Consider the following 20,264-nt stretch of genomic DNA (forward strand, 5'->3'; position numbering starts at 1 on the left):
CTGGGCCGCCCAAGTTTGGGGCTTCCGCCCCCCTTCCCTCCTCCTCTGGCTCCTGCTGGTGCTTGGGGCTTCCACCCTGTGGCTCCTGCCAGGGCTAGGGCACCCATTTTTCAAACTGTCCGGGGCCCCTGGGCACAGGTCCCATGAGCCCATGTGTTAATCCACCACTGGCCCTGACTAGCAGCTAGGAGCCTCCCAGTTGGGGCACTCACAGCAACACTGGGGAGATTGGACGTACCTGGGGGGGGATAGCTCAGTGGTTTGAGCATTGGCCTGCTAAACCCAGGGTTGAGAGTTCAATCCTTGAGGGGGCCATTTAGGGATCTGGGGCAAAAATTGGGGATTGGTCCTGCTTTGAGCAGGGGGTTGGACTAGATGACCTCCCGAGGTCCCTTCCAACCCTGATAGTCTATGATTCTACCTCCGGGAGCCTCCTCTAGCGGCAGGAAACGCTGCAGAAGTGAGCATGACAATCCTGCAACCCCCATACAACAGCTTTAGGACTACCCCTGCCCCACAATACCCTTTTGGATCACGACTCCCATGGTTACAACACCGTGAAATTTAAGATGTAAACATCTGAAATCATTAAATTGACCAATTTTAAGACCCTGTGGCCGTGAAATTAACCAAAGTGAACCATGAATTTGGTAGGGACTTATTCATACATGTTCTGTGCTATACTAGGCACTGCTGGATTGCTGTCTTCATGCAACAGTTATACAGCGTATGCCTAACCATGCCCTGATGCAGTCCCTTACATGCATGGACAGAAAGTAGTTTATACCTTATTCACCTGAGGAAAGAATATCTGCTGGCAGCTTCTTCTCACAATGCAAAATGGCTGACATTTTAATTATCTTATCAAAGAATCTCTTCTCCACTGAACATTCAAGGCAATTTTGGGAGGGCCTCTCTCTCTGGATTATTTTCCTAGTATTTCAGAAACACCTGCATTCATACTAACAACACACTCACTACTTCTATTAAATACTGGGAGGTGTTCAGATACTTTATATGGTCCCCATTACTGTAATATGGTCATTTACCTTGTCTAGTAACTGGAGCTCTTCAAGATGCGCGGTTCCTAAGTGTATTCCACTCAAGGTGCACATGTGCTCCTTGAACCTTAGACAGGAAGATTTCTGCTACCGGTGTCTCTTGGACTATGCCGGGGAGGGCAAACTACAGCCCGCAGGTTGGATCCGGCCTACGAGCCATTTTAAGCCAGTCCAAAAGTTATGGCCGGGGCGCTGCGTCGGGGGCCGCACCACGCGGCTCGGCCCCGCTCCGGCCGGGGCGCTGCGTCGGGGGCCGCACCACGCGGCTCGGCCCCGCTCCGGCCGGGGCGCTGCGTCGGGGGCCGCACCACGCGGCTCGGCCCCGCTCCGGCCGGGGCGCTGCGTCGGGGGCCGCACCACGCGGCTCGGCTCAGCCCTGCTCTGGTGCTCCAGCCAGGGCGCTGCGTCGGGGGCCGCACCACGCGGCTCCCGGAAGCCGCAGCACGGCCCCATGGCTCCTAAGTGCTCCAATGGGAGCTACAGGGGTGGTGCCTGCCAATGGGGCAACGTGCAGAGCCACCTGGTCGCGCCTCCAGGTAGGAGCCAGAGAAGGGACATACCACTGCTTCCGGGAGCCACTTGAGGTCAGCACTGCTCAGAGCCTGTACCCCTGAGCCTCTCCCTATGCTCCAAACCCCTGCTCCAGTCCTGATCCCCCTCTTGCTCGCCAAACCCCTCAATCCCAGCCCTGAGCACACTCCTACACCCCAAACCTCTCATCCCCAGCCCCACGCCAGAGCCCACACCCCCAGCCGGAACCTGCACCTCTTCCCACACCCATGCCCCAGCCCCAGCCCTGATCCCCCTCCCACCCTCCAAACCCCTTGGTCCCAGCCAAGATCACCCTCCCATACCCCAAACTCCTCATCCCTAGCCCCACCTGAGGGCCCGCACCCCCAACCAGAGCCCGCACCCCCTCCGGCACCCCGACGCCAATTATGTGAGCATTCATGTCCTGCTCTATCACAGCCTTTGGAAGGACCTGCAACAAAAGGGAAGCAGGGCAGGTAGTGGAATACAGATAGGAACCACACAGCTCAAAGAATTCCAGTTACTCCACAAGACAACCATATTTCACACTCCGTAAGTATTCCACTCAAGGTGATTCAGAAGCAATATTCATCGAGAAGGAGGGTACAAGGAACTATGCTGTGCCACAGATTGGAGGCTGTTCCACTGAAAGATATATTTGCTACAGAAGCTTGTATCAGTGCATAATGCCTAGTAAACGTGTGCACAGAGCCCCAAATTGCTGCTTTATAGATTTCTAGGAGAGGGACATCTCAAAGCAAAGCTAATAGTCTGGATTCTGGTCAAGTGGGCCCTTATACCTTGCAAGAGGGGGGTTGCTATCAACTCCTACTAAAGCGGGATGCAGAGCAGAATCCATTAGGAAAGTCTCTGACAGGATACTGCTGAAGGGAAACAAAGGAGACAAATAGTTTAGGGGATTTCCAGAAGGGTTTTGTCCTCGGCAGGTAAATGCCATGGCTTGATGGACATCCAAGAAGTGTGTAGCTTCCCATCCTCTCTGGTGGCATGGCACTTCAGATAAAAAAAAAAAAAGACAGGTCAACGGATGACCTGCTTCACATGGAATTCCAACATCATTCAAGAGATTAATTTAGGATGTAACCTCTCAAGGAAACCCTGTCCTTATGAAAAACCTTGTAGAGCAGGCGTGCCATAAAGGGCCTCCAGCTTAGCTGCCTTTCTGGCTGAGGTTCTTGCAACCAGAAAGGCAACCTTCATAGACAGATGAACAAAGGAACATGAGAATAAAGGTTCAAATGGAGCTTTCATTAATGCTGACAGGACTAGATTGAGATTCCATATCAGGGTAGGTTTCAGTACCAGAAAAAAGGTTCTGACAAGTGCCTTGAGAAACCATGCTGTAGCAGGATGCGCAAAGAACAAATGGCTGTCCACTGGAGGGTGAAAGGCGTTAATAGCCTCCACATGCACTTGCAAGGAGCTGATAGGCAATCCTGACCTTTTCAGAGAGAAGGCAGTCCAGAATAGTGGGGATCTGGAAAATGCTGGTGAACCACAACTGCCTCAGCCACTGAGGAGCAAGTAGAATTACTGACTTTATCTTGTTTTCCTCAAGACTTGAGGTAAGAGAGGGATGGTATAGGAATGTGTACAAGCTTCAACCACTATAAAAGTAATGCGTCCCAGAGACACTCTGGAGCAGTAGACCGGGCATTTATTGTTTTTTGGGGGATGCAAAGAGATCTCACCATTGGAATCCCACTATTTGAATATGCTCTGTACCACTGAGTTATGTAGCTCCCACTCATGGTCTCTAGAGAAATGTCTGCTGAGACGTCAGCCACTCTCGGAAAGAGCACTGCCAAGCTGGTGACTTGACGGTAGAGGCACCAATTCCAGATACTAACAGCTTCTGTACCAAGAAGGGTGGACCTTGCTCCTCCCAATTCAGTGATATAATAAAGTGCTGTCACGTTGTCTGACATGACTTAAAAGTCCAGGGTCTGATAAACAGTAGGAATTGTTTGCAGACTTTCTGCACTGCCCACAGTTCCCAGACATTTATGTGCAATTGGGATTCTTGTTGGGTCCAAGTACGTGTTTATCCAGGCAGCCTACCCATCTTAGTAAGGAGGTGGCTGATCAAACTTTTTGTGAGTGGGAACGGGACAAACGTAACCCTTCACACACACACTGTTATCCGGTTTTCCCACAAAGTAAGCAAAGTCAGAACTCTGTGGAGGAGCAATAACAACGTTGGGGGGAAAACAGACAGTATAGTCTCATCATATGGTGATTACACTCTTTTCATTCCACTAGTATCTCTAGAGGATGTTAAACAGAAGCTACCAGAGTCAGACAAATTTTAAATCAGCAGGTCCAGATAACTGCCTGAGGAGCTTGCTGGACCATTAATGTTTATTTTCAGTAAGTCCTGGAGCACTGAAAGCTAAATGTTGTGCCAGTTTTGAAAAAGGGCAAGAAAATGGAGCAGCTGACACAGGACTCTATTAATAAAGAATTAAATGAAGGTAATGTAATTAGTGAAAATGAACATGGGTTTACGGAAAATAGATCCTATCAAACTAACTTACTATTTTTTTATGAGATTACAAGTTTGTTTGGTTGATGAAGGTAATAGTGTTGACGTAACAGACTTCAGTAGGGTGTTTGACTTGGTACCACTTGACTAAATTAGAATATAAACTTAACATGGTGCAGACACACATAATTATGGATTAAAAACTGTCTAACTGATAGGTCTCAAAACTTAATTGTTAATGGGGAATGGTCACTGAGTGGGTGCTTCTCCAGCATGGACCAACAGGAATCATCAGTTCTTGGCCTTATACTAATTAACGCTTATCGATGTCCTGAATGAAAATATAAAATGGTCACTGATAAAGTTTGCAGATGAGACGACAAATTGGTGGAGTGGTAAATAATGAAGAGGACAGGTCACTGATACAGAGAGATCTGGATCACTTGGCAAACTAGACACAAGCAAATAATATGCATTTTACTATGGCTAAAAGTAAATGTATACATTTAGTAACAAAGAAGGCAGGGTCATACTTATAGGTTGGGGGACTCTATACTGGGAAGCAGTGACTCTCGAAAATTTGAAGGTCACTGTGGATAATCAGCTGAACATGAGAACACCTGGCCAAAAGAGCCAATGCAATCCTGGAATGCATAAACAAGGGAATCTAGAGTAGGAGTAGAGAAGTTATTTATCTCTGCATTTGGCACTGGTGCTACCACCAATGGAACACTGTGTCCAGTTCTGATGTCCACAATTCAAAAAGAAAATTGAAAAATTGGAGAGAGTTCAAAGAAGAGCCACAAGAATAATCAAAGGGTTAGAAAACATGCCTTATAAACTCAAGTAGCTCAACCTATTTAGCTTAACAAAGAAAAGGTTAAGGGGTGACTTCATTATAGTCTAGAAGTACCTACATGGGGAACAAACATTCAATAATGGGCTCTTCAATCTAGCAGAGAAAGGCATACCACAATCCAATGGCTGGAAGCTGAAGCTAGACAAGTTCAGACCAGAAATAAGGTACACATTTTTAATGGAGAGAGTAATTAACCATTTTGGAACAATTTACCAAGGTGAATTCTCCATCACTGATCATTTTTAAATCAAGAGTGGATGTTCTTCTAAAAGATACACTCTAGAAATTATTTTGAGGAAGTTCTGTTATGGGCAAGACCTGTGTGATATAAGAGGTCAGACTAGATGGCCTTGGAATCTGATGCGTATTTAACGATTCATTTGTTCTCTCGCTAAATAGATCATCGCCCTCAAAAGGCAGATCCTCACAGTGAATTGGACTTCTTTGAGAATCTAGAGGATTAGAACCATGAAACTCATCTCATAACTATGGATATTGCCATCGAGCTGGAGCTGTATCTGTTGCACCCACAAAGCCTGGGGCCAATCTGGCAGGCAAATTTACCTTTATCAACAATTGCTTAGAGCTGAAGTTTATCCTCAAGTCAGTTTCTTAGTGAATTCAGAGAACTTACTGTAATTAATAAACTAATAATTTGATAATAAAGGTTGGTACTTCACTATCCGGAACTGTTATACTTGCCAAAGTGAAGTTCTTCCTCTCAAAAAGGTCTAGACATTTAGCCTTGTCTGTGGGTTTAGATCTGGGCTGGTAGTTGCTTGTTCCTTTCAATGACAGCCTGCACCACTAAAAAGAGTATGGAGCAAGGTGTGAAAATAAGTATTCTGTCCCTTTCCATGGTACAGAATATTTATTCTCCATTCTTTTCAGAGTGGGGGTGCAAGTACCTGGAGTATGTTAGACCAGTGGTTCTCAAAGACGGTCCGCCACTTGTTCAGGGAAAGCCCCTGGTGCGCCAGACCAGACATGCTGGCCGCCCTTCCCGCAGCCCCCATTGGCCTGGAGCTGCGAACCACAGCCAGTGGAAGCCGCGATCGGCTGAACCTGCGGACGCAGCAGGTAAACAAACCAGTCCGACGTGCCAGGGGCTTTCCCTGCACAAGCAGCAGACCAGCTTTGAGAACCACTGTGCTAGACAGTCTCAGCCAGTTCTAAAGTGGCCTCATTAATAGGCAGTGCCACATTACTGGAAGCAGCACTCTGGAGGATATCAAGCAGCTTATAAGGGTGCCCTGTATTTCCTCCAGGGGAATCTGGAGAGTGCATGCGATTCTCAAGAGGTCATAAAGTCATCATGTGGTAATGGCAAGGCAGGAGTGACGGCCTCATCTGGTGAGAACAATGATAATCCTACAGAAGTGGGTGGTTCTGGCTGTTTGGATTGCTCCTCTTCCTCAGCGTGTTCCTGGGCAGATTGAGGTTCTCCCCCAGGTAAAGAAGCCTGTCCTGACTCCAAATGAGACCTCGCATATTTGGGATGTCTCACACAGATCCCATGAGCCCTTGCACTGGCCTTATTTGGGTCCTTAGAGTGATCCCCCTGGAGGAGGATACCATCAATCCCAAGTCAGGTAGTCCTACCTGTGAGAGTGGGAAGTTGCCCATGAGATCCTGGAGACGCTATCAGGGCTGATCTTCCACCTTGATAAGGCTGGTGAAACCCTCTCCTTGATTCTGGACTCACTGAAGGAGAATGAGGCTTCTGTCAGTGGGCAGTGCTATTGGCATCGGTGGTCTCATTATTCCTTGGCTAGTCAATGGTACCAGACAGTGGCTAACCAAAGTTGCAGGGACATCCTTGGTTAGACCAGATCTGATAGTATTACTGATTCTTGGCCTGCACAGATTAGCTGTTTTCAGTACTGATCATTCCTTTTCTTTGAGCATAGGTACAGTCTGTGTAGGAAATGTCCACTGTCTTCTTTCCCTCACCAGTATCAAGAACGGTGCCATCCATTTGGCTGTGGATGGCTTTGTGACATTTGTGGTTCTCAGTGTCAAGAAACCAGAACCATGCCTTTTGTGAGCTCCTGACCCACGTGGACCAGGGAGTGGAGTCTCAGCCAACTTTGAGGGTGTCAAAGAGGAAGTCCTGTACTTGAAGACTTGGAGGGAGATTTTTCACATTTTTTGTGAACGTTTGCTCCTGCCACCTAATGTCTGCTGTATTTGGAAGAGTCTGCTGAGCAGTCCCTGAGCCTGAGACCGGATGCATCTGTGCAATGCACAGGGAGGTCTGATGGGTGAGGATTGGACTGCAGTCTCATAGACTCATAGACATTAAGGTCAGAAGGGACAATTATGATCATCTGCACAATGCAGGCCACAGAATCTCACCCACCCACTCCTGCGATAAACCTTTCACCTATGTCTGAGCTATTGAAGTTCTCAAATCATGGTTTAAAGACTTCAAGGTGCAGAGAATCCTCCAGAAAGTGACTCATGCCCCATTCTACAGAGAAAGGTGAAAAAGCCCCAGAGCCTCTTCCAATCTGCCCTGGAGGAAAATTCCTTCCCGACCCCAAATATGGCAATCAGCTGAACCCTGAGCACGTGGTCAAGATTCACCAGCCAGATACCCAGGAAAGAATTCTCTGGAGTAACTCAGATTCCACCCCATCTAACATCCCATCACAGGCCATTGGGCCTATTTACCATGAATAGCTAAAGATCAATTAATTGCCAAAATCATGTTATCCCATCATACCATCTCCTTCATAAACTTATCGAGCTTAACCTTGAAGCCAGATAGGCCTTTTGACCCCACTGCTTCTCTTGGAAGGCTGCTCCAGAACTTTACTCCTCTGATGGTTAGAAACTTTCGCCTAATTTCAAGTCTAAACTTCCTGATACCCAGTTTATAACCATTTGTTCTTGTGTCCACATTGGTGCTGAGCTTAAATAATTCCTCTCCCTCCCTGGTATTTATCCCTCTGATATATTTATAGAGAGCAATCATATCTCCCCTCAGCTTTCTTTTGGTTAGGCTAAACAAGCCAAGCTCCTTGAGTCTCCTTTCAGAAGACAGGTTTTCATTCCTCGGATCATCCTAGTAGCCCTTATCTGTACCTGTTCCAGTCTGAATTCATCCTTCTTAAACATGAGAGACCAGAACTGAACACAGAATTCCAGATGAGGTCTCACTAGTGCCTTGTATAACGGTACTAACACCTCCTTATCTCTACTGGAAATACCTCGCCTGATGCATCCCAAGACCGCATTAGCTTTTTTCACAGCAATATCACATTGGTGGCTCATAGTCATCCTGTGGTCAACCAGTACTCCAAGGTCCTTCTCCTCCTCCGTTACTTCCAATTGATGCGTCCCCAGCTGATAACTAAAATTCTTGTTATTAATCTCTAAATACATGACCTTACACTTCTCACTATTAAATTTCATCCTATTACTATTACTCCTGTTTACAAGGTCATCCAGATCTTCCTGTATAATATCCCGGTCCTTCTCTGAATTGGCAATACCTCCCAGCTTCATGTCATCCGCAAACTTTATTAGCACACTCCCACTTTTCGTGCCAAGGTCAGATATAAAAAGATTAAATAAGATTCGTCCCAAAACCGAACTCCACTGGTAACCTCCCTCCAGCCTGACAGTTCACCTTTCAGTATGACCTGCTGTAGTCTCCCCTTTAACCAATTCCTTATCCACCTTTCAATTTTCCTATTGATCCCCATCTTTTCCAATTTAACTAATAATTCCCCATGTGGCACTGTATCAAACACCTTAGTAAAATCTAGGTAAATTAGATCCACTGCATTTCCTTTGTCTAAAAAATCTGTTACTTTCTCAAAGAAGGAGATCAGGTTGGTTTGGCATGATCTATCTTTTGTAAAACCATGTTGTATTTTGTCCCATTTACCATTGACCTCAATGTCCTTAACTACTTTCTCCTTCAAAATTTTTTCCAAGACCTTGCATACTACAGATGTCAAACTAACAGGCCTGCAGTTACCTGGATCACCTTTTTTCTCTTTCTTAAAAATAGGAACTATGTTAGCAATATTCTAGTCATACGGTACAACCCCTGAGTTTACAGATTCATTAAAAATTCTTGCTAATGGGCTTGCAATTTCATGTGCCAATTCCTTTAATATTCTTGGATGAAGATTATCTGGGGCCCCTGATTCAGTCCCCATTAAGCTGTTCGAGTTTCGCTTCTACCTCGGAACTGGTAATATCTACCTCCATATCCTCATTCCCATTTGTCATGCTACCATTATCCCTAAGATCCTCATTAGCCTCATTAAAGACTGAGGCAAAGTATTTGTTTAGATATTGGGCCATGCCTAGATTATCCTTAACCTCTACTCCATCCTCACTGTTTAGCGGTCCCACTTCTTCTTTCTTTGTTTTCTTTTTATTTATATGGCTATAGAACCTTTTACTATTGGTTTTAATTCCCTTTGCAAGGTCCAACTTTACTTGACTTTTAGCCTCTCACTTTATCCCTACATGTTCTGACCTCAATAAGGTAGCCTTCCTTGCTGATCCCTCCCATCTTCCACTCCCTGTATGCTTTCTGCTTTTTCTTAATCACCTCTCTGAAATGCTTGCTCATCCAGCTTGGTATACAACTCCTGTCTATGAATTTTTTCCCATTTCTTGGGATGCAGGCTTCCGATCGCTTCTGCTGCTTTGACTTGAAGTAATCCCAGGCCTGCTCTGCTTTTAGATCCACAAATTCTTCAGTCCAATCCACTTCCCTGACTAATTTCCTTAATTTTTGAAAGTCAGCCCTTTTGAAATCAAAAACCCTAGTCGCAGATTTATTTTTGTTTATCCTTCCATTCAGCTTGAACTGAATTAGTTCACGATCATTTGAACCAAGGTTGTCCCCTACAACCATTTCTTCTATGAGGTCCTCGCTACTCACCAAAACCAAATCTAAAATGATATCTCCTCTTGTTGGTTCAGCAACTACTTGATGAAGGAATTCATCAGCTATCGCATCTAGGAAAATCTGAGCCCTATTATTATTACTAGCACTTGTCCTCCAGTCTATATCTGGGAAGTTAAAGTCTCCCATGATCACGCAGTTTCCATTAGTATTTACTTCATTAAAAACATTAAAGAGGGCTCTATCCATATCCAAATTAGATCCTGGCGGTCTATAGCACACCCCAAGCACTATCACAGGGGACAGTTTTCTTCCCCAATGTGATTTTTGCCCAGACGGACTCTGTCTTATCCATTCCATCATTTCCTATTTCTTTACAGTCTACCTCATCATTGATATACAATGCTACTCCACCACCTTTACCTTTATTTCTGTCTTTCCTAAACAGCACATACCCTTCGATACCCATACTCCAGTCATGACTACTATTCCACCATGCTTCTGTTATCCCTATAATATCTGGTTTCACTTCCTGCACCAGTAGCTCTAGTTCCTCCATTTTGTTCCTTAGGCTTCTCGCATTGGTGTACAAACATCTTAATTTTTGCTGCTTGGCCTCGCTCACATTCTTTACCCAATTAGGCACGGACATTCTACCACCAGTATGACCTAGTAGATTGGACATAAGGAGGAAAGGCAGTGTGGATACCATTTCTCCTACCCACGGCTATATCCTTTCTTACTTTGTTTTCTTCCCTCTCAATGTTAAAATCCAGCTTGGAGATTACCTGGACATCTCCCAACCATCTCCCTCAAATTCCTAGTTTACAACTCTCTTAATCAGTTGTGCCAACCTCCATCCTAGAAGTCTATTTCCTTCCCCACTCAGATGAAGTCCATCAGGAATCTTCTAAGTCTGAAGTCACAGGCTTGACAAGTTTGCCAAGAAAAGAACCATCAGATATTATACTTAGTAGGCAGACAGAGATATGTGTTGTGGAAGTTGATGACCAGGAAGGCAGGCTATGCAGATCTTAAAGTTTGAGGTCTTGGGTATGCTAGGCAACCCTGTATAGGGGATGCTGGGGTAGGTCAGGTTTTTCTCCAGGCCCCTGTACTACTAGAACGACACTATCTAAACTGAAAACTATTAATATCAAACTTGTTAAACAGGAATTCCAGCTAAATCTGTGAACGCTGAGGAAGCACTCTTCTTTTCGGAAGGTGGGATGAGGAGATGCCGTTAAATTGACTGAAATACAGATTACCAAATTCTGCATACCAATCTAAATGCCAGATCTAAGGAATAATGTTTTGTGAAAGTATGAGTTGAGCTCCAAGTAGCAACTCTACAAATTTCTAATATTGGATTACGTCAAAGATAAACCACAGAAGCAACTTTGGCCCTAGTCAAGTAAGCCCTTCTGGAAGAGGAACAGAGGTGTGTGTTATAAAACTTTTCAATACACAGTCTAAACCACTTAGGTGTGGGAATGTGAGTACCTACCCTTTCCTCTTTTCCCCATAAGGAACAAACAGTCCAGATGATTTCCTGTGTTACTTAGTCCTATTCAAACAAAAGGCTAATGCTCTCTTAGCATCCAGTGTGTGTAGTTCACTTCACCTGAGTGACAGTGTGGCCTCGGAAAAAATACTGGCAAGTTTATGGACTGGTTAAGATGGAATTCCATTATCATTTTGGGGAGAAAATTTGGGAGTATATGAAAGATCACTTTCTTTGTGAAAAACTATAGGAGAATGGCCAGTTATGAGAGGTTCCCTGGTCCATTTTCTGGGAGGGCAATGACAAGGAAAGGTATCAGGCCAGTAGTAGCCTGATTCCAGATCAGTGTCAATCTAAGGCAGTTTCCAAGGCAACAAGAACAACCTGGTTAAGCAAAAAGCTCAAAACTGTGTGACACATTTCCAAAGCGAACGAGTAGCGGGTTCTATGGGGAGGTTCTCATATCTCCAGAGAGGACTGCGTAGGTAAGAAAATGGTTTAGACTTACATTTTTCTTTTTCTTTCCTGGAGGAGGGGAAGAAGGAAGAGGAACCAGACCCACCACATTATACTTCTTTCCTTTACCCTAAATCACCAAAGATAACTTATCTGGTGTTGCATGAGGGTAACTAAATGACAGTGTTCCAAGTGTTTACCAGGAACCTAAGCCACCACTGTAATCATGGATCCACTAGGAACCAATGGCTCTAAGAAAGCATCAGGTGTCTTATCAGGCTTCTGATGAGTTCTCAAGCCTGGAACCAATTCAGGGAAGGATGACACTGGCCCTTAATACCCCTTTTGCTGTTGCTCTGACTTTTAAGTGCAGACTCTTAATAGGGATGCTTTTGCACTTGAGTGTGCAAAATCAGAAGTACTGGATCCCTGAAATTTGCTCTTTCAGTAGAGGCATATGCCTGTGAGGCCAAAAGTTTATGCTTGGTCGGATTCATAATGAACACCACCTTCAGTTTGGCTCTAATTAAGGAAGGGGATGAGTAAGCTGGAAGTTGGCTACCTTTTTTAGTTTCCTTAGGAGTTGGAACTAAGGCCAGTCTCCCTGCATTTGTAGATTCTGATGCTCCTTTCTGGCCCTCAGAGTAACAGGGCTGTACATAAAGCAACAAGGTAAATGACCTTCCTCAAACAAACCAAAACAATACATATCTCCAGTAGAAGCAAGAAAATTAGCAGGGTAAGAGGCACAACTCTTAAACTGCAGTTTCTTTGCCTTTGGTTCCAACATATAAGAAGAAAGGAACCGAATCAAGAACATTAGTTAAAAGAACTAATTGAAATCTATCAAAACTAAGGCAGCATCACCTTTGGGAATGTAATGTGCTGACAAATCCAGGTTAGAGGAACCAGTGAGCTTCCCGGTCCATCTGCTACTGCAGTTGAAAGTAACTGAGGCAGTCAGGGGCCAGCCTATGCATGACCAAGACGTTATACGCCAGGACAACCCCCCAAGTCCTGACTGAGATATGCCACACAGCCACACAGGTCCTCTCCACACCTTCAAGGTATGATTACAACTATGCATTCTAGGCAAGATCTGACAGATATCCCCACAGTGGGCCCTTATAATTCAGGTGCTGCCAATTACTTTAAAGATGACATTATATCTCGAGCCCTACGAACACCGATATAGGCAAACTGCACCCTTCACCTCATTAATACAAAGAAGTGTTCCTCCTGTCCTCAGGCCCAGTGGTGAAAGAGACCACATCTTTGGAAGCCATCATCGAAGGACACAGAGAGAGGCTGCATTTGGCAAGATCACTTCCCCACTGATTCTTGATATAATGTTGTTGGCTCTCCACAATCCTCACACCCTATCATGGGAATAACAATAAAAAAAATCAGCTTCCCCTCTGAATTCTGCCAATGTGTCTGCCTGCAGATGGCTAGCAACAGGTCTTCAGACCTGGGCAGACCAACCCAGCATGGACGTTTGAGAACATGGACACCTGCCTCCACGCTGGAACTACAACTGCCCCACAAATCTGCAGCCTGGGGTGAAGGCTCCGTATAGTCAAATCCATGCACTATTCAAGCCTGAATTGGCTATCCTGTGCACATACCACCAAGGGAACCTGGTCAAGGGCTTATGAGCCGATCTCCTACTGGGGCTCTGATCCCGTGGACTATTGGTCCTTGAACCAAGTGGAGATCAGGAACCAATATTCCTTACCTTTAATACTTGAACAGTTAGACTGCATTAGATCTGCTCGGCTATTTACTAAACTAGTATGTATTTGGGCAGGGGATGAATGGAAAACTGCATTCTGTACCCACTACAGTGACTTTGAGCATTTAGCGATGCCGTTTGAACTGAAGAATGCCCTGCAACCTCCCAGTATTTTGTTAAAGACAACATATTGGTCCAAGATGTCTCAGAAATATCTATCTCAATGAGATACTCATCTCCTCAGGAAATCCCAAGAAGCACACTCACCACGTTAGAGCCGACCTAAAAGAAAAGTCAACACAGTCTTATGCAAAATTGGAAAAATGTGTTTTCGATCAACCCTCCATGGAGTTCCTACGGTTTATTCTATCCCCAGAAGGTATCAGGAAGGATCAAAAAAAGGTGGAGACCATTTACAATTGGCCAAGGCCTCAGTAAACCTGCTTCTTAGGCTTCACTATTGGTGTTTCATCACAGACTTTTCAGGGCAATTAGCACCTGTGACCACCCTCATTTATAAAAATACCAGATTTATTTGGTCCTCCAAAAGCCCAGCAAGCATTCAAATGACAAACTCATCTTCACCATTGCTCCTGTCCTGGTACACCCAGACCCCACACAAGCCTTTATTATGGAAGCTGATGCATCCAACATGACATTCAGGGCAGTGCTCTGTCACACATATCATCTCAAAGAGTCATTACATCTGTATACCTACTTGTCCTGGAAACTCACCACCAATGAGCAAAATTATGAGATCTTGGACAAGGAACTCCTGGCAATCTAAGCCTCTTTTGAGGAGTGGCATCACTACCCCCAAGGAATGCAACATCTAGTACAGGCCTATACGGACCTCATAAAACTTGAATATCTACACAAAACCAGAGTACTGAACCAGAGGCAACTCAGATGACTTGTATTCTTCTCCCACTTCAACTTCACCATCACCTACCACCCAGGGGCCAAAAATGGTAAGGTCAATGAACTATTCCAAAAGGGGGAATTATTATGTAGCCCCAGAAATACCTAGCCAGAAGCTGCCTTCCATTCTCAAGCCTCATAATTTACTGAATGCTGCCATTCACCAAGATCTAAGCCTAATCCATTCGGCTTCAAGGAAAGTGATCTTTCCCAAAGAGCTAAGGACAAGGGACATCATGACACGTGGGGTGGGATAATATATGTGACTGGACACACATCCCTCTAGAGCTTCCCACAACAGAGGTGACACATTTGGGACACCAACACTCCCCTAGCAGGGTATTTCAGTTACCTTATAACTTATCACTAACCCTCCTGTTTCTTCTGGTAATGCCGAACACAAGCTGTGATACAGGCTTAAGTCAAGTCCTGTGACTTGTATGCAAGTATCAACATACCAGGGTACAAACTCTTGAGCATTCTCCTGCCCAGGCCCTGGGTAGTCATCACCCTGGATTTTATTGTGCAACTCCCTGAGTCCAGTGGCCACACGGTAATCACAACTGTTGTGGACCAATTTACCAAGATGACACATTTCATCCTCTACATTCACCTACCTTTCTCCAAAGAAACAGCTCAGCTCCCAGCGAAATATATCGTCTACCTCCAGGGGCTCTTGGACTAGGTTATTTTAGATTGAGTCCCACAGTTCATATCACACTCCCAGCGCAAGGCCCTCCAGCTACTTGGAGCCCACACTTACATCTCTTTAGTGTACCACCCATAGACAGATAGCCAATCAGAGAGGGTAAACCAAATATTAGTACACTACCCACAATGTTTTGTCAATTATCACCAGAGCTACAGGTCCACACTCCTGTCCTATGCGGAATTTAGATATACAACATGTTTTCACCCTCGGATCCACCCACCATTACATACAGCTTCCCCAAACCCAACAGTCACTGACTGGATTCAACAGATTCACCAGGTCCAAGAAGTTGTAAGAGGCTACCTTGAGGAAGCAAAGAAAGCCCACAATGATATCGGACTGTCAGTAGCCAACTTTTTCAGTATGCCAAGAGGTGCAGCTGTCCACAGAACAACTCTGCGCAGACAGGCCATCCTACAAACTCCATCACCAGTTCCTCAGGCCACACCAAATCAGTTAACAAATCAACACAGTTACCTTCAAACTCTGCCTGTCTAGATCCCTCGAGTTACACCCTGTCTTCCACGTGTCGCTCCTGAAACCCTACATGGAGATCCATTCTCCCTAAACCTAACCTCCTCCCTCACCGGTACATGTCCCGGACTACAGAGAGTATATAGTCCATGAAGTGCTCGACTCCAAGACAAATTGGAGCAAACTATGGTATCTCATTGACTGGAAAGACTATGGCCCTCAAAAATGGTCCTGGGAACCACCTGACCTCCATGCACCTCACCTTTCATAAAAACACCTTGGTCCAGCAATGCCATATGTGCACCCCAGAAGGGGGTGCGATGTGAGGTTCTGCAGGGATAGGACTGGAACCCAGGTCTGCGGGATGGCTAATGCCTCCATGCTGTTACCTGGCAGCTATAGTAGGGTGTCATGCATTACCACACAAATCCTGTGGAGATAAATACCACAGGAAGTACCACCTCGGAAGGCCAGGCTGACAGTTTCCCTCATGGCTAGACCATGCACTGTATTTCAGCCCAGGAGGAGTTCCAGGAAGCATCCGTGCAACAAAACGGATCCCTGCCAGACGTAGCAATAGAAAATGCATCTCAGGTTGCTCCAACTCCTGACTCCCAACTCTGGCTCTGATCCCTGGCTTGTCTGACTCCTGACTCTGTCTTGTCTCCTGACTTCAGTTCTGACCCTTGGCTTGACTCCTGTCTCCAACCATTAAGCCTGACTCCTGGTTCTACTTGCTAGGCCAGACCACCCATGTCCTGCTCATAAAATATTCCGCCCCCAATATCACTGGGCATACAACTATGCATGGGGAAAAACCTACTCCACAAACACTAGGCTCCATCCAGCCTCCTCCCATTCACAAGATCTTGGGATAGACAAACTCATGAAAGGACCCACCAGGAGACTCAGCCAGCAGAGGCAGAGTCAAGCAGCTGCAGCAGGGACCATCAGACACTGATGATGTTGTCAGTGCTACTTCCTACACCTGCTTCCCACAATTTTTACTCTGGACACTCTCTTTTGCATTAATTTGGCAGTTTAATTCAATTCCCTCCCTCCCACCCTCTTCATCTCACTGCACCCCACACTCATATAGCTCTGCTCTTGTCCCACTTCTCCCTTACGCTATCCCCTTGCCCGCCTCATCTTCCTTTCTGATTGCCTTACCCCACTTCCTGCAACATCCCTTATCCCTTCCTATGTCTGTTTAGCTACTCTAATCACAAAAAAACCCACCCCCCCAAAAAAATCATGAACTCACATAATATTTGCAGACAATCACACTGTTCACTGTTTGTGTTATATCTCTGCCACACAATCTGTTTCTGTCTTGTCTACTCAGATTGTAAACTTTGAGGCCAAGATTGTCTCAGACTCTGTATACAGTGCCTAGCACAATGGGACTCCTAGAAGCTACTATAACACAAATATCAGATAATAGTTAATAATAATAATAGAACATGACACAAAGTATTGGGTGATGTTCTATGGCCTGTGTTAGGCAGGAGGTTAAATGATTTAAATGGTCATTTTGGTCTTTAAAAAAAAATTTATGAAATTTATACAATTGCTTCAGGGTGCTACAGGTACTGTTCCTCCCTTCCAAAGGAGCTTAACTCCATCCTACCATTGCTGGGGTGCTTATATCTTGACCTAACTTTATGAATCTGTAACTGACTTCTACCTCACATTGCAACTAAATTGACATATAATACATGCTCTATCAAGACTGTTTCGGAAGCACTACAACTAAGCAACTTTGTTCTTACTACTAACGTCCAAATTAAATCTATTCAGACGTGAAGCTCAGGGTGGTTTCTTTTTAATAGATATGATTATTCATATATTATGTGTATCCGAAATTAGCTAAATGAAAACACTGTTTTTCAAGGCACATCAACCACTGTTTTAAAAAATCTGTCATTTCTCCAGGACTAAGCGTTCAGGATATGTGGCTGTACTTACCATCACTGCCAGGTAAGAAGGATAAGCTGACATCCATAACAAATCCATTTCCAAATTCCAGGGTCTGAAGGCAGTTAGCTGAAAATTGAGAGTAAAGAATGCTGAACTCACTCTACCAAATTAATGCTGTAGGGGGAGAGGGCAGCACACTTATGTTTTGGTTGGTTAACACTTTCCATTACAAAAAAAATTATGCACCCCACTTTGAAGCTGTTACCTCCATTGGTTGCAGGAAACATTTGATCTTTGGCAGGGGACCTCCATGGAATCAGGGAGGTGCCTTTTGCTGGCCCCAGTAAAATCCATTGAGATCTGAATTATAAGCTATTAAAAGTTATTTCCCACAGCATCTTATATTGTACAGTTTAATTTTAGCAGCACAACAACAGCAATGCATGTTCTAAATCCCTCTCTGGATGGGCCCCATCACTGCAGCATGCATTCACTGCACTGGGGCAGAAATTTAGCCTGTCTTCCTCCTGCCGCTGCAGCTGCTCTGGTAGAAGAGAGAGATGAGCCGCAGTTCCCCACCACCACCCTACAGACCCAGCAGTGGTCCAAATGGCTCAGCACCCTAAACTAAAGGCAACACTAAGGGAAGAGCTCCCGCATATATCAGGGGCAGGATTAGGAACAGATGCTCAGCCCTGCTGCTGCTAGAGTGTGGCAATGCAGGGAAAGACATGTAGAGAATTTAGAATGTTTGCGCAGGAAGATGGGGGGGTTGTTTTCTGGGGTGGGGAGTTCTGCTTAGGCAGTTCCCTGCTCATTTAGCCTAGGGAAGAAGTTATTTCTCTGAGGTGGTCAGGTTAAAGGGAGATCTCTTTGGACGAGAAATAGTGGTGCAGGTTGCCTGGGGTGGATGTACATGGGGCACGGAGAAGGTGACTAGTTTGAGAAAACTAGAAACTACCACCAAATAACCATCAAGTTTTGTACCTCAACATTTTGCTTGTATGTTATCTATTATTATTTGATTAGCTTGTCTATTAAGACTAAGTTCTTAGGGCAGAGATTGACTTGTTGTTCTGTGTGCACACAATGCTTATTACAATGGGGCCCTGATCTCCGATTGGGACCTCTAGGCTCTACATTACAAAACAAAACAAAAATCCACAACTGGGAATCAGGAAATTACAAGTTCTAGACTCACTCTTCTACCGATTGCCGCTAACAATTCTGTACCCTTCACAATCATTATTATTAAGCAAGGTGTCACTGAAAGGCTACATAAGCTGGGAATAGAAGATAGATCTCTAATATGGAAAACCAAAATCTCAGACATTTAGCTACACTAGTCTGCTACGCTGTCTGTAAAATCAGGCTACTCATCCTAAGGTAAGCAACCCATCATTCCCAATGCAGACGAGAGAGCAGCCAACCAATCAAGCAGCTCAATGCAGACCTTGTCTTCGAGCTGGCCCAGAATGCTACCTTCCTCCTTCTGAAGGCTTGGGAGGACAGAACACACACCTAGCTTTCCCTGTGCCTCCTGGTCATTCTCTGCTATGTCCAAGGAGATCCTGCACCTGAGGCATTCTGGTCCATGTGGCCCCAGCTGCAGTATGGAGAAGCAGAAAGGTGCTTCTTGCTCCCCTCAGGCATTGCCTAGGTGCAAGATATCCCCCGTTGGTAAGAAGCAGTTCATGAAGAGATGACTCCTAGAATCCCTGGTTAAAAGGAGCCCAGGAATCTCTGTTTGTTTGTTTGAGTGGGGAATGGAGGGTTGCTTGTTTTGTTTCAAGTCAGGAAAATTGCTTTTACCTCATTTTTCTTTTGAGGCTTGAAAAGAATCCCCAAAGCCCTGCCACAAGCGGAGGTCCTTGGTCTGCCCCCTGCATGGACTCAAAGGCAAAGAACACTGGAGAACCGCAAAAAAGGTGCAGTCCTAGCCCCTGCATGCTGCCAAAATTATTAGTGTGCCTTCATACAACAAGGAAAAGTGGATGCCAAACACTTCACACTGCAGGATATGAGAAAGGCGTTTTTTCTAACTGCCATCCTTGCAAATTCAGCCTAGACCCAGGGTGGATTCTATTTTACACCAATGCCAATAGTTCTGCAGAGCAAATAAGATCTTCAGTTACAACAGTGCAATCCCCTGGCTTTCAATGAATTTGTAGAGGTCTGACTGAATGACTGTTCTGAAGAAACAGAATCCAGCTGACACCCAGTCTTTAGCAGAGATTATTCAGAGACTTTAGTGTAATAGAGGCACTTGAACATGTATACATTCATCCATTTTTAGAGTTGGTCTTTCAGCCATCCCGTCGTGTCTACAGTATTAACAGTAAGGAAAGTTACCTTCTGAACCTCGTTTGGACCAGATTCTGACAGTAGAGTCAGAAGCGGCAGAAGCTATTAGAAGATTTAACTCTGTTTTTGACTCATCTGTCTGGTAGACAGCATCCACAGCACAAACAGCTTCTGTATGGCCTTCAAGATGAATGCATTTCACAAGCTGAACATGACAGAAAGTTACATAAGATTAAACAAAGAATAAAGATAAAACATTTAACAGAAAACATGAAACTTTCAGGCATGTAGACATTTAAATTCTTGGAAATGTTTAGAAGAGCACCGTAACAGTTAAATATGAAAACTAACAACTTATATGGGCTAGCTTGCCGAGGTAAGTACATTCAGCCTTGAAAAAAAATG

General features: G+C 44.9%; 1 protein-coding gene across 2 annotated transcripts in view; it reads right to left on the reverse strand.

The window, feature by feature from the left end:
• Positions 1-20,264, reverse strand: part of ELP2 (elongator acetyltransferase complex subunit 2) — a 117,679-nt gene that overhangs the window by 84,628 nt on the left and 12,787 nt on the right. For both annotated transcript variants that reach the window (XR_013345239.1, XM_077810843.1), the window contains exons 4-5: positions 19,908-20,064; positions 17,604-17,681 (exon numbers count right to left, since the gene is read on the reverse strand). Coding sequence is in view for 1 of the 2 variants with exons in the window: in XM_077810843.1 (XP_077666969.1) it covers positions 17,604-17,681; positions 19,908-20,064 (235 nt within the window). In the remaining variant the exon portion in view is untranslated. The remainder of the gene's footprint in view (positions 1-17,603; positions 17,682-19,907; positions 20,065-20,264) is intronic.

The sequence above is a fragment of the Eretmochelys imbricata genome, chromosome 2, assembly GCF_965152235.1.
Source record: "Eretmochelys imbricata isolate rEreImb1 chromosome 2, rEreImb1.hap1, whole genome shotgun sequence".
In the NCBI taxonomy this organism is placed as follows: domain Eukaryota; kingdom Metazoa; phylum Chordata; order Testudines; family Cheloniidae; genus Eretmochelys; species Eretmochelys imbricata.